The following is a 14,060-nucleotide window of genomic DNA, read 5'->3' as shown; positions in this document are numbered from 1 at the left end:
GTTTAGGTCATAACCCATTCTAAGTTAATTGCTGTAACTTGTATGAGATAAGGGTTAGGTTGTTTTGCTTTTTTATCAGCTTAGAGCTATACACTTGTTTAAGGAGTATTTATATGAAGAGGGATATGCTTTCCCTAACTGTATTCCTTAGCACTTGTGTTAAAAATCAATTAACTACATATATGTGGGTCAATTTTCTGAACACTTAAGCAGAAAAAAATAATAAAAAAAACATTTTACACAAAATTTTTCATTAGCCCTACAATATTATTTCAGTGATAAAAACTAAGCAAGATTATGTTTTGGTGCCATAATTCACCATGTAAGAACCAAGAAATTTATTCAACTTTCAAAACACACCATTCAATCTCAAGGCATGATTTGAGCATAATACAAACTGGAGCCAAAAGTTGGTTCATATATAATGGCATTAAGGCACAGCTGATAAACTTAATAAAGTAGTAGCCCACTGTGGATATATACTATTAGTACAATGTAATTAGAGAACTAACATTTTCTCTCTTGAAAATAAAAGTATTGACTAGTATGAAAATATAAGCATATCTTTCTAAGAGTACAAACTCTCCCTTGGACTCTTCCATAGTATTTTTCCATGCTAATAAATCCTTGAAATAAAGATAGAAATATATTTCAATTTTTAAACATTGAATTATAAGTAAGACTTCCTATTTTTTCCCTATATTGAAAGTGTTAAATAACAAAGAGATGACAAGTATGTTGATCAGGACTCATTGAGTTATAAGTGACAGAAACTGAACTCACTATGGCTTAAACAAGAAGTATACAATCTTACATAATTGGAAAATCAAGGAGTAGTGTTCACCTCAAGGTTTTAGTTTCAATTATGCCCATGATATTGTTTTTCATTCCTTCCACATATTGCTTCTGCCTTGTTCTCTGTTGGTTAGTTACTGACAAGAGATAACAAAAGTTGGCTTCCTGTAGCACCAAGTTAAATGACCCTTAGAGTTTACAACCTCAAAAAAAAAAAAAAAAAGATTTTCTTTCAACCACAATTCATGTCCATTGTCCCATCTCCTGAACTGATAGCCATATCGTTTGTAGGCAATTCTGATTAGTTCAGCCTAAACTTAAGCCCTATAGAATTAGAAGAGATAAGGTTCATAAAGCCTAAAACAGTTCAAGTATTTGCAGAAAGCTGTAGGATTGCTGGCAGGCAAAAAGGCAGATGTGGGGAAAAAAGAGAAAATATATACTTTTTGGAATTAACATAAACTACAAATAAATTATCTGGATATCTATCATTATAAAAAATTTTAGAAAAAGACAAAATACATATCAAATACCAATATCTGAAAATCATTATTTGTAACTGAGAAAAATTTTTAACAAAATATAAATAACCAACATTAATCAAAGAAGTTCGAAGAGACATATAGCCATAGGAAAGAAAGTAAAATTGCTAAGTATTTACCTTTAAGTAAAAATATCCAAATGGTTTTATACTTAGGTACTTTCTTACTTTCAAAGATATGTAACTTAAGTTTTCAGACTATTCTAAAGCATTGACAAACTTATTTATTCCTTCTATGAAATTGTCATAATCTTAAAACCCAAATTTCATGAAACTAGCATTAAGAGAAACTATAGTAGAATTCACACATTTAATTAAATACAAAAAATATAAACACTTATCCATACATTGAATTGGAGAGTGTATTAAATATTTATTATGTTATATAGGCTTTTATTATAGTAATGATAGCTTGACCCAGCATTAGGAAAGCTATCAATATAATGACTAGTTAAAAGAATGATGATACAGCAAAGTGTTTGATTTCAATACTAATTTCAAACAGAAACTCAAAATAGAATTGAGTAGAAACTCCAAACACTTGGTAAAATAAGTTTTCCATATATCTCTAAGAAAATAATGTGCTAAATGTTGAAATAGTGAAGTGACTGGTATCAAAAGAAGAAATAGACAGATATACTTTTTCTCCTCAGTATAATTTATATGGTTTGGGGAGTTCAGCCTGTGTAACAGATAATTGGCAATAACAATTTTACAACTTTTTGGATAAAGACAAAAGTGAAGAGAATGAAATGATGTACCTCAGACTCAAATGAGAATCTTACACAACGACCCAATATCCACATGTCTTTTTCACCTGGCAAGTCATGTAAGAATAGTCACCTGCCTTTCAGATAACACTAGTTGAGTTTTCTGTAATTTTCTAATAAGTGCCACCCCAATTATAACACTGCCACATATATAACATACATGAAATGAATCTTATCTGAATAAGAATGAAGTGCACTTTTAATAAAGGGCTATATATATATATATATATATATATATATATATATATATATATATATATTTTAGGATAGGCACTGTCCAAACTCCACAGGAAAAAATTGTTTATAGTTGCGAACATTGAGACTGAAGTTCTAAGCATAATGACAACTTATTGAGGCAATTATGTATTCTTTTATATTCACAGATAGAAAATTGGTGTCCTAGTCAACAGTAGGCTTTTAGAACAATCATTTTCAAACTATGATGATTTTGGAGCACCAGGTTTCTTACTATATTTGGAGAGGAGAAGGGACAGTCTGACCTAGGGGCCATTCCCCCTCATTCCCATCCTCAGTCTTCAAGAGCAACCAAGCTTTTCACCTTTTTCTATTATGTGTTTATAGCAGAAACTTTCATTTAAAATCTTGTTTTCTTTAAAATTATGGTTTTGAAACAATTTAAAAACTACAGTATATTGTGAAAAGCAAACTATATTGCAGTCACTGTCTTTAAATTTTTTAAATAAAGTATAATAAAATGCATGTTTTTTTTACAGGTGGATCTACATTTAATGTTATAGCATGCAAAATCTCCAGATTACAAAAAAATGAAGATGCATTTAGATTAAATCTGGAAAGTTTTTTAGCAGGTGTTCCATTTAGAACCAACACATTACTTAACAGAGAGCATGGTAATTAGGGAAATTATTTTTAGTAGGTGAAGTTGCTGAAGCTATCTGCACATCAAAATTTGAAACTTCTCAAAATGAACCCTGCTCTAACTCTGTGCTCAGGTTTAGATTATGTGGAATGTAAAAACATGATATTCTCAGTAGAAAAAAAAATATGATAAATTTAACTTTTGAGGAATTGTTTTACATTACCAATATAAGTTAAATATGTTATTCAGAATTTTTAACAAATACTTATTAATCACTTTAATTATACATCAGGGACATACTAATGGAAACATCAGATGAATATACATATTTCCATTATATAGTATATATGGTACAGTGTTTATAAAGAAGAAATGTTCTTTGGTAATGGGTGAAGTTAGGAAAGGCTTAAGAGAAGAAGTAATAATTGAACCTCATCTTGAAGAATGAGTTCTTTGATGCTGAGTTAAAATTACAATGGCATTTAGGTAGAATTTATTTAATGTACAGAGAAAGGGAGGTGTGAAACAACTTGCTGGGTTCAGAGACTTAGCTATAATTTGATAAGACTGCGGGAAAAGAAACAGAAACAATGTGAAGCAAACTGGAATATAAGACTTATGGAGGTTTTAGAATTTAGGCAAAGAAATGTTATGGGGAGACTTTAAGTAGGTATGTAACAATACCTTTTTACCACTGGAAGATCATTATTAGTGGTATGAAAGTTAGATTGGAAGAGACCATACTAAAGAGAGGAAGAAAAATAAGAATCTCCTGGGTTGGTTTGTTCTTTGTGGATGGTTTATGTATGAATAATTGGGTATATTTTGTTGTCACTGTTATGATCTTATGGAGAAAGACAATATCTATCTGGTTGTCCTATATTCACCAACTACTTCAGTAGCTGGCAGATACACAGATCCTTAGGAAATATTTTTGATTTCCTTTTGTTAAAAACTGAACAGAAAGAAAACAACATAATGTTTAATTTTGCTATTTTACAATGTACTTACAGCTCTTGAATTGTAGGGGAGAGGTGAGCTTTGTAAATATCTATAGAACTCTGCTACTGCTCTAACCTGTTCATGAACTTTAATAAATGTGTTCTTTGTCAAAGCACTGGCATTACTAATTAATATAGTTTCTAAGGTTTAAATGACTATAGGTTTTCTGACAGGTAACCTTTATGGGATGAAGAAAATAATAAAACCAAGAGGACTATAAGGATGCCAGTTTTACTCAGTCATTTTGAAGGGGGAAAATAAGAAAAAGGAAAATAATCAAGTCTTAGATTCTTTAAATATTTTCAAAGTTCACCATTCTTTAAATTTGCGAACTATGTTTTATTTACTGATAATAGATGTAGAAACTTAAATGGAGGAGGAATATATTTAAGGTTATAATCAGGCTAATGTGCTTTATTTTTTAAAATAGCTCAGATTTTCTGAAATACTGTAATATAATGATAGATTTTGTCTCAAGTTAAAAGTATAAAATGTGTGTGTCCTGTGTCTTGGACACAGACATAATGAATTCATTTAATGTGTCGGATACAATGCAATGTTAAGGCAGTATTTAATAAAGAATTTGATTGAAAATTGTTATTAATTGATAGCATGGAAAATACTGATTTTTAGCACAACAGAAATAATAAACTCAAGCAACATGTTTTGTTGGTCTTTTATATTTGTATCTTTTAAATCATAAATTATAATTGAAATTATTAATATTTATATATTTTTCAATCAGAATACCAAGCTTGTATTTTAATATGTACTTTGTACATATTTATTTATATATATATATATATATATTCATTGTCTATATTTGACTTTATTCATGGTTCATCATGTGTTATTGCTATTCATGATTACAGAATGTTTGCTTCATCTCTTGTAGATTGCACCTCTCTCTTAAAATTTTGAATAAAGATTTTGTTAAAAACATGTTATTAATCATCAGCCTGTACTGCTACCAACAGTAGGATGGGCAGAAGGAAATTAGCACATTTGTTAATTAGGTCTATGATCTAATAAGGGTTGATAATCTGTATACTAAGAACATGTATTTGACTTAAGAGAATCATTGATGGATTGACAAAAAATATGATGTCCTGAATTCTTTGATAAATTAATTTAAAATTTAAATTAATGATTTTGCTGTTAAGATTTTAATAATTAGTAGATATTTTTTGCCAAGTAAATTCCATAAGCTATGCAAAATTGTGTTGTGTGTTCTGGGAAAGGTTAGAAGTTACAGTGAATAAAGCATATGGATAGAATAGTGGATTGAGGAAAGAGAAAGGATATGTAAAATAAACATTTTCAGTAAAAATTCTAATTTTCTCTAAAAGGTGAAATCAACATTTTTAGTTTAAAAATAAAAATTTTAATGTATTTTGTCCAAATATATTCCTCCTTGTGTTTAGGAAACTTTTATTTTGTAGCTGCAATTAAACTTGAATTTAAAAGTATTCTCTGGTGGTATTAAGAAAATGTCTTTTCCATTTAGCGACATTACCTTTGTAGTTAACCTTGAAGCCAACAGATCCAACACTTTCATCTGTTTGAAGGTGAAGCCACATTTGGCTACTCATGCTCACTATCAAGTCTGGCACAAAGCTTCCAGTGAGCCTAAAAGGAAATGGACAAAGAAGAGAGAAAGAGGTTATTAAAACACCCTCTGTTAGAATATTTTGAGACAGATTTGTTTCTCCATTTTCCTAGCTAGGAAAAAATTAAAAAAATAAAAAAAAACTGTTAGATACACTTACAAGACTATGTGTTGGTATGAGAACATAAATGATGCAAGTTAGTGATCAAAGTTTATTGTAAACAAGTATCCACTTCATGCGTTTAATTATATTAGATCTTTTATATCCCTGAGTCAAGACACTAAATTTAGACATTAGAAAATCTCATGCTTTTATCATACTGAAAAAAAAGAGGATACATTGAAATTTTTTTTTATATCAGGATTCCATTTAATATTAAACTTTCAAGTTTAATAGAATTTTATTCTAAAAAAAAATTGTGAAAATACTAAGTTACTGTGCAAAAATAAAATGGCTAAGGCTACAATACTGATATCCAGCTAGTTATGTCATGATGCATTTGATGTTATCACTGAATCTATGAATTAACAGTCTCATTCAGTAATGCCCAATTGTATAGCCTTATCGAGGTAAATAACTTCAAGTTTCCTCTGTCAATGATAATGTGGCAGTCACATAGCTGAAGCAAGATCATGGGTCATATAAAGGAGCAAGATAAATTAGCAAATAAGACCTTGGTGGAAAGTCAGCTAAGAATATAAAGAGGAAAAATAATGGAATCATTGCTGAAACAACCCATCTTGATAGGAACTTTAAATTATATACTAAAAAACATGCTTTTAAAAGAAGGAATTCCTAAGTGTTTACCTACTTTATTGTTAGAACCACTAGTACTGCTAGAAAATTACATCATAGAATAGAAGGTATAAAGATCCCCTTCATAGATGTAAGCTTTAAACAATAAACTAGACCTGCAGAGGGCATCACTGATGACCATACCCTTTAAATGCCCACAGCAGCAAAATGCCCAGCTCACTAGACCGTCATCCAAACTATAAAACATCATCAGCTGTGTGCAATTATATATATATATATAATTGTGTGTGTATATATATATATATACACACACATATGAATACATTAAAAAAAGGAAATTCTATGGGTACAGTGAGAAGGAAATGATGTATTCAAAATCCTAAAAGATAAAACTTCCAGCCAAGACAGCCAAGAATAATAGATTCTAAAGACTCTTCTTCAGATATGAGGGATAAATAAAAGCCTTCCCAACAAACAGAAGCTGAAGGAGTTTACAAAGATTAGACCTCCCTTTAAGATACGTTGAAAGGCGCTGTCTTATCTAAAATGAAGAGAAAATTACAAAACAACAACAAAAAGACTTTGGAAGAGAGATTGGAGAAAAGAAACTCCAGAGGATGCAGAAATCACAGAAATAGTGAATCTGGGAAACTCACAAGGTTAGCAGGTATTTGGTAAATGGTTGACAATTAATAAAATGGAATTTCAGAGGTAGGAGGTGAAATATAAGTTTGAAAGATTATTCCTCAGGCTAAACTATCTTTTATTTTTCTGATATGGGAGATACTTATTGTGAAATTTCCCAGAAATTCCTCACTTTCCATCTAGTGACAGATTGATGCAGGCTGTTGGTATTGTGATTCAGTTTTATACTGTGTTAGCCACATGGACAGAACTCTGGCTGGAGAACACATTTTCTTATTTTCCCTTGACTCTCCTGTAAAGCTACTGGAGAGAGAACACCTTTGCAAATTAAGACTACCATAAAGTATCCTACATATGGAGTGTCTATGGAATACTGGAAAAATAAAAACATCCGATTTGGTTACTGTGTGCCTTCTGAAAGAAAATGTATCTAGCAGGCAGAAGCAGTGTCACATCACTGTGCTGGGGAATTACTCCAAGCAGACACAAATCAATGTGTGACTTTGGATCCCATGGCTAATGCCAATGGTAAAACTTGAGATGTAGAAACAATACAAATACTTTATCAAAAAAATACAAGTAATGGCCATATATCAGAAAACACCCTTTGTTAAGTGCTTAATTAGAAGGAATAAAGCCAGATTTTAAAGAATTGGTGTGTGTGTGTGTGGGGAAAGGAACTAACACTTAATATTCCAAACTTCTAGTAAATAAGGAAGGTAAATATGATAAAGGTGGTTGTAAAAACACAAGGTATTAAATAAATAAGTAAATTCACTGCTTCATCAATGACTATAGTTCCTAACACCAGAACTATTAACCTTTGGTATACCCTCGGCAAAGCTTTACTCCAATTATTTTTGTTCTGCTTTCTTCCCTGTCATCCCCCCTATGGACAAATCTAAATTCTTGTTTGTATTTACTCATGGGAGAATTCAGTATGATGGTAAAGGATTCTTCAAGATTTCTCTAGACACGTACAGTTAAGTATAGAGAAAGCTGTACCACCAGAAATATCTTTAAGTATTCATTATTTAGATGTTTACTGACAATGTCAGCAACAAAACGTTAGCTTTGCTACAATTTTCCCTCACCCCAACGGGCCTTAGTTAAGTGTAAAAGGCCTCATAAGATAAATTGTTATATTACCTGAATGAGGTACTATATTTAATACCTCTTTTGATGCTGAAGACCCCACATTACTGAAGCCCACGTGTTAGCTCTTCTTGTACAAGAAATGCCCTTTTACAAAAATAACTCAAACAATGTTTAGTAATAGTGAAATGTTCTAGACACACATTTGAGTTTTTGCAGAGTGGGCAAAACATATAATTGAGCATTGACAAGATAAATGGTCAGATCCTCTGATTTGCTATGTAGAATCTAAAGATGCACTTGAACTAAAATTTACTATTTAGTCTTGAGGATTCTGAAACTTGAAAAGCTTTCCACTTGCTTTGTCACAAAAATAAAGGAACCACTATTGGAATTTAACGCAAAAAATGGGATTACTCCAAATATATAATATATATTCTCTTCTTTTGTAAGCTATGTCACTGGGAATACTGGGATGTTCTGACAGCAATAGATATACTTGTTGAAAGACTGAAGTCTTTACCTTTGGTCAGCTGACTTATTTCCACACCCTACTTATTGTTTCAGCATTTTTACAAATGTCTAGTACCCAGATTCAGGTTTGTGGGCATGCCATTATACTAGTTATGAACCACATATTATTATGCAGTGTTAATATTGTGTTTGGGGGGATATAATATTTTAAATCCTGTGAATCTTTTACTTGAGTCTGATCAAATGGATAATTGTGACTGCATAATGACAATAGAAGACAGAGGACCTGACCACGTTTATCAGATATTCTTGTTCCTAATCCTAATATAATAATATTTGCTGATAGGCCATGTATTCAGTATAGAAGTGACTGACTTAAGACTTTGTATATTATGGTGACTACCTGAAATTTTGGAAGCTTAGTTTTACATAGAATTAAGCTGATGCAAGCAATAACAAGAGTTGCAATTCACATACATGTGCAGGTACATATAAATGCATAGATATGTATGTATACATACACTCAAAATGCATGTTTGATGTCTGTCATGAACTAGAGTAAATTTAGAAAGATAGAGGACTTTCTACTTTGAGAACAAAGAAAAATATCTCATCAAAAATTGATGGCTGATTTCTTAGAGGCAGTCCAACTTACTGTTCAGATCATTAGTTCATAGAACTCAAGCAGAGCAGAATGAAAACTTCTAAAAGCAATGGCATTGCTGACAGAGCTACAAAAAACACCATTGATATGGGGTAAATTTCAAACTCAGAAACCTCACATTTAATTCAATAAACATATTTTCCTAATTATCAAAATGTCCTTTACAAAAGCAAATACACACGTAGATTGATAAAAGCACATTGATAAAATAAATGTGGAACTAAAGTAATTTTCTAACAAAATCATTCTGATACTAAATTAAAATAAAATAAAAAACATTACCATCTATGTGAAAGTGGGATTTTAAAGGCACTAGACTACTGCATCTACCTAAAAGGTGAATTTATTCACAAATATATTAAAAATGCTAACACTTTGTCCACCAAATTCTTTTTTTTTTAAAGATTTATTTATTCATACATACAAGAACCAGAGCACAGGCCAGATGCATGGGAGGGTAAGAGGATTCACCAGAGATATAGCAGGGAGCAGAACAGGCAGATCACTGAAATACACTACTGAGGGGAGCAGTGGGCAAGACAGGAGGGGTCAACCGTGCCATGTGGGATTCTCGCCGGCCACCGGGGATCAAATCCACACTGCAGAGGCTGTAGACAGCTTCACAGCACTGTGCTCAATTACCTGTGCCACCAGGGGAGGCCCTCAGCAGAAGTCTTTACAGAACACCCCCAGGGTAGGTATAGGTAGTTTTCTCTAACCAACATTTTGTGACCTAAGCAAGTTCACTCTTCCTTGGGCAAAATGGTGGTCCCCCACTCCCAGGAGCACACCATATTTATATTGACTCAGTGTGGACATCTCATCGGCATAGCATACTAACTACATCCTTGAACCAATGGGCTCATGAGATCCTTCTGTCTTGAGACTACAGGCACGTGCCACCATGCTTTGTTGATGGCATTTTTATTTAATAGAATTAATGCCTGCAGTAAAAAATTATGTCTAATTGTAGTATATATGATGACTGATGGTTTCAAGACTCCCTCTTCAGATGCTAATGCTCAGGCAGTTTCTTAAAGACACTAAAGCATAGTCTCAGAGAGGACATCAACTTATTTCTACTATCATCCAGTAATTATGCAAATATTTATATATTCACATAAGATAAACTCATTTGCTAAGATTCAGCAATATACTAGATTATAATTACCAAGACCTTTATTGCTAACCTTGTTAAAAATTAGAGAAATGCCTGCAACAAGGTGTGATGCGTTTCCCTTTGAAATTATATTTATTTGGCCGACCTATGAATTTGGGTCAGAGAAGGCTTGGTGGTCAATTTAAATCCTCTTTCAGTCATTTTCAATGCTTCAAAAGGTTTCTTCCTTCTCTTGATGTCCTGAGACAAAACGTTATATTGACTCCCTAGAAGTCTGCCACCCCTAATGACTGGGACACTGTCTACCTAAAAATGTTCCAGAGAAGAGATAGCTATTCTTATGCTGGAGGGACCCTTTTGTGTGCATTTGATCACACATATTGTTCCCAACATGAAAGCAGAAACCCAGTAGATCAATGCTTGTCAAGTGAAGGCAGCATTTGAGAAGGACTAAACAGTGTTTCCTATAAAGGGCTTGCAACTTATATTTTCTAGAGCAACTAATAATAGCCCTGAACTCAACTGAAAGAAGGTTTTAAGAAAACATGATGTTCATGGACTGCCTTGCTGTCTTAAATTATTTTAAGATCACATTTTAACAGAAAAGAAATACGTTATTTTTATACTACTTTTTCTTTCTACACTACCAGTAATATTTATCATACTCACTATTTCCAGACAGTCCAGAGGCCCCAACAACCTTTACATTTCCCTGAGTTCAACTAAACTTAAAGTGGATTCTTTATGAATATAGGCTCCGGGAAAGTCTTTCTCATGGACCCGATTGGCATTCCTTTGAAATGTAATTATCAGAGAAAGTAACACTCCTAACCCTACACTCTATGGGACTACAGGAGTCTAAATTTGATAAGCAACTATTAGTAAGCACATGTGCCTTATTCAAACCAACTAATATCCTTGTAAAGTTTTCTAGCACTAGCCAATGCTAATTTCAGTGCTTATAAAACATCCCATCTTTTGTTTCAGCAGAACTGAATTAAATTTCTCTTCTGTATCACAATAATCTTTAGTCCAATTTCAATAGTTTTGGCACCTATTTTAATAATTCTAACTCCGATTTCCATAGTCTTGAATAAAGTCTTCCCTAAATGTTTAACTAGTCTGGCATATTTATTATTTAGACAAGTATAGACATGATCTGGACTTATAAGTCCAAAAATCCAAATATTGGCAGAATAAAAATGAGACCATCTTCTTATTGGCTATTTACAAAACCAGAATAAAAGTAATACATATCTAAATACTCAATCTTTAAATTTAACATACACACACAAAATTACATTAATTGGTTTGACTGGAAGGATGATACAAGATGAAAAGATCTAATTAATAGTTTTGCAAAACAATGTTACCTCAATAGAAATGATACAATTTTAAAAAGTGAAAGATCTAATTAAGAGAGAAAAGAAAATCTGACATTTACAGATTAAGACTTCAGAAGATATGTCTAATGTAACTTGATTAAATTTAAGACATAGGGCCTCCTCTGTGGCGCAGCAGGTTGAGCTCTGCACTGTGAAGCTGTCCGCAGCCTCTGCAGTGCCGGTTCTATTCCCAGGCAGCCAAGGAAATTCCCACATGGTGCAACAGACCTCTCCTGTCTCACCTGCTGCTTCCCTTAGCAGTGCTTTCGGTCCTTCTGCCTGTTCTGCTCCCTGCTCTGTCTCTGGTGAATTCTCTCACTCTCCCATGCCTCTGGCCTATACCCCAATGCTTTTATAAATAAATAAACCTTTAAAAAATAAGACATAAATTATCTCCATTGGATATATAACAAAATAAGATTATTAATGATCTTTGGAGATTTAATAAACATAGACATCAAAAATATATTGTAAAATTAACATTATGAAAAATAATTTTTTATCATTACTAATCAAGTATTTGCTTTAAATATTCCCCATTGGCATAATGCATTATTAAAAGATTATTTTCCCAAGGCCAGTACTTTATTGATTTTTTTTTATTCATTCTATTGCATTCTATCACTTTGCTTGCATTTTACTGTGGACCTACTATATATTAGGATGACTTCAAATTGCTCAGAGGAAAGCATTAATAGCAACAGCAATAGAGATAATTAGAAGATTATACTTTTATTATAAAATGGGTACAGAAATAAGTTATTAGTAAAAATACAAATAAATAGAAATTCTAATTTTCTCTGGTACCAAAAATGAAGAACTCCCTTTGCCTCCCACTTCTCTTTAGCATGTCCTTTAAGAAATTTGAAATTATAAACAATGGCTTTTTCTGTTCCAGATGTATGTAAATACTATTAAAACCTAATAAGCCTTTTGTCAGTTTTTACTCTAAGAATGTTTTTCTTGGAGGACTTGGAGTCATTACTTTAAAATGTTAACATGAAGAAAGATGGTTTCTTTTTCTGTAAGTCAGAGGCTAGGTGCTTGGCTCTAAGATGTAAGTTCCTGCTTGTGAAAAGACAGAAATTCATTTCTTTCTATTGACAAGGATAATTAACATGTATGTAATGGATTGTATTTGCCCGTCTATATAACAGGATGAATATTGTTTTCTCTTTCTGCAATGTCTTTAGAGGCTTGCCTACAATATGCATCTCAGTATGGTTTAATCCTAACTCAACAGTAAAACTGATTTTTTTTTTAAGATTTATTTATTCATACATACAAGAACCGGGGTACAGGCCAGATGTGTGGGAAGGTGAGAGGATCCACCATAGACAGAGTGGGAAACAGAACAGGCAGACTGACTGAAATACACTGCTAAGGGGAGCAGCAGGCAAGACAGGAGAGGTCTGCCATGCCATGTGCTTATCACCCTGGCTGGCTGGGATCAAAACCGCAATGCAGAGGCTGTGGACAGCTTCGCAGTGCTGCCCTCAACGCCTGTGCCACCAGGGAGGCCCCAAAACAGCTTCATTCTTTTCTACATTTTGTGAAAAGGTTTCACTGGGTTGGTAGTTGATTTTATTTTTGATGATTTTTTCAACACTGAGTATTTCAATTAAAATGCTCTTCTTTTCATGAAGCCAAATGACTTGCTAATTCCCACTCACATCCTCTCAAAGACCTTAGTTTACACTCACACTGTAGAATCTATATGTTTTGGATAACTTTGTTTTCCATTGCTCTCTCTGACAGTAAAGGGAATTTTTGCATAATGAAGAAGTTTTAGATCATTCTCAAAAGGTTCTCAGTTGATCTTCATATAGTTTTCATGTGTTTTTAATACTTCTTTTTGAACTTATTATCTATAAACCTAAAAAAATTACTATTTAATATATGTTTATTTACAGACTGAATAATTGCAATGTTCACAATATATTTTCATTGTGTTATTCATTCCCATCATACTAGAATAAAAGATTAAAAGCTCTAACAAATGTACTCAAAATTTTTCCTCAACACTCAAATACAACATGAAATAAAGGACAGGATCTATTACATTTTTAGTAGGCCCAAAGCCTATCTTTATATTCACCCTAATTACATGGATACATTTATTGATGATAATACCTGCAGTTTTACATATTTTTTCATAAAATAAGTAATTTTTGCTTTTTATTAAAATGCACTTAATATTCTTTCCTCTAATAGTGTTATTGATGATGATTTATGTGTCTGCTATGAAAACATGAATTCACTAAAGATGATAATTGTAAAAAATAGATTAACACACAAAAACCCTGAAATATCAGAAAATAGTATTGCCTTACACCTGTTAGGATAGCTATTATGAAAAAAGAAA

At 32.3% G+C, this 14,060-nt stretch overlaps 1 protein-coding gene across 4 annotated transcripts in view; it reads right to left on the bottom strand.

Moving 5' to 3' along the window:
• The window catches only part of CSMD3 (CUB and Sushi multiple domains 3), an 831,873-nt gene that overhangs the window by 390,911 nt on the left and 426,902 nt on the right, over positions 1-14,060 (bottom strand). For all 4 annotated transcript variants that reach the window (XM_054692020.1, XM_054692021.1, XM_054692022.1 and 1 more), the window contains one exon: positions 5,463-5,575. In XM_054692020.1, the coding sequence (XP_054547995.1) occupies positions 5,463-5,575 (113 nt within the window). The remainder of the gene's footprint in view (positions 1-5,462; positions 5,576-14,060) is intronic.

Source organism: Talpa occidentalis, unplaced genomic scaffold (genome assembly GCF_014898055.3).
Source record: "Talpa occidentalis isolate TD23 unplaced genomic scaffold, MPIMG_talOcc4v2.1, whole genome shotgun sequence".
NCBI lineage: Eukaryota > Metazoa > Chordata > Mammalia > Eulipotyphla > Talpidae > Talpa > Talpa occidentalis.
Note: the sequence above shows the minus strand (reverse complement) of the source record. Positions and strands in the feature narration are given on the sequence as shown.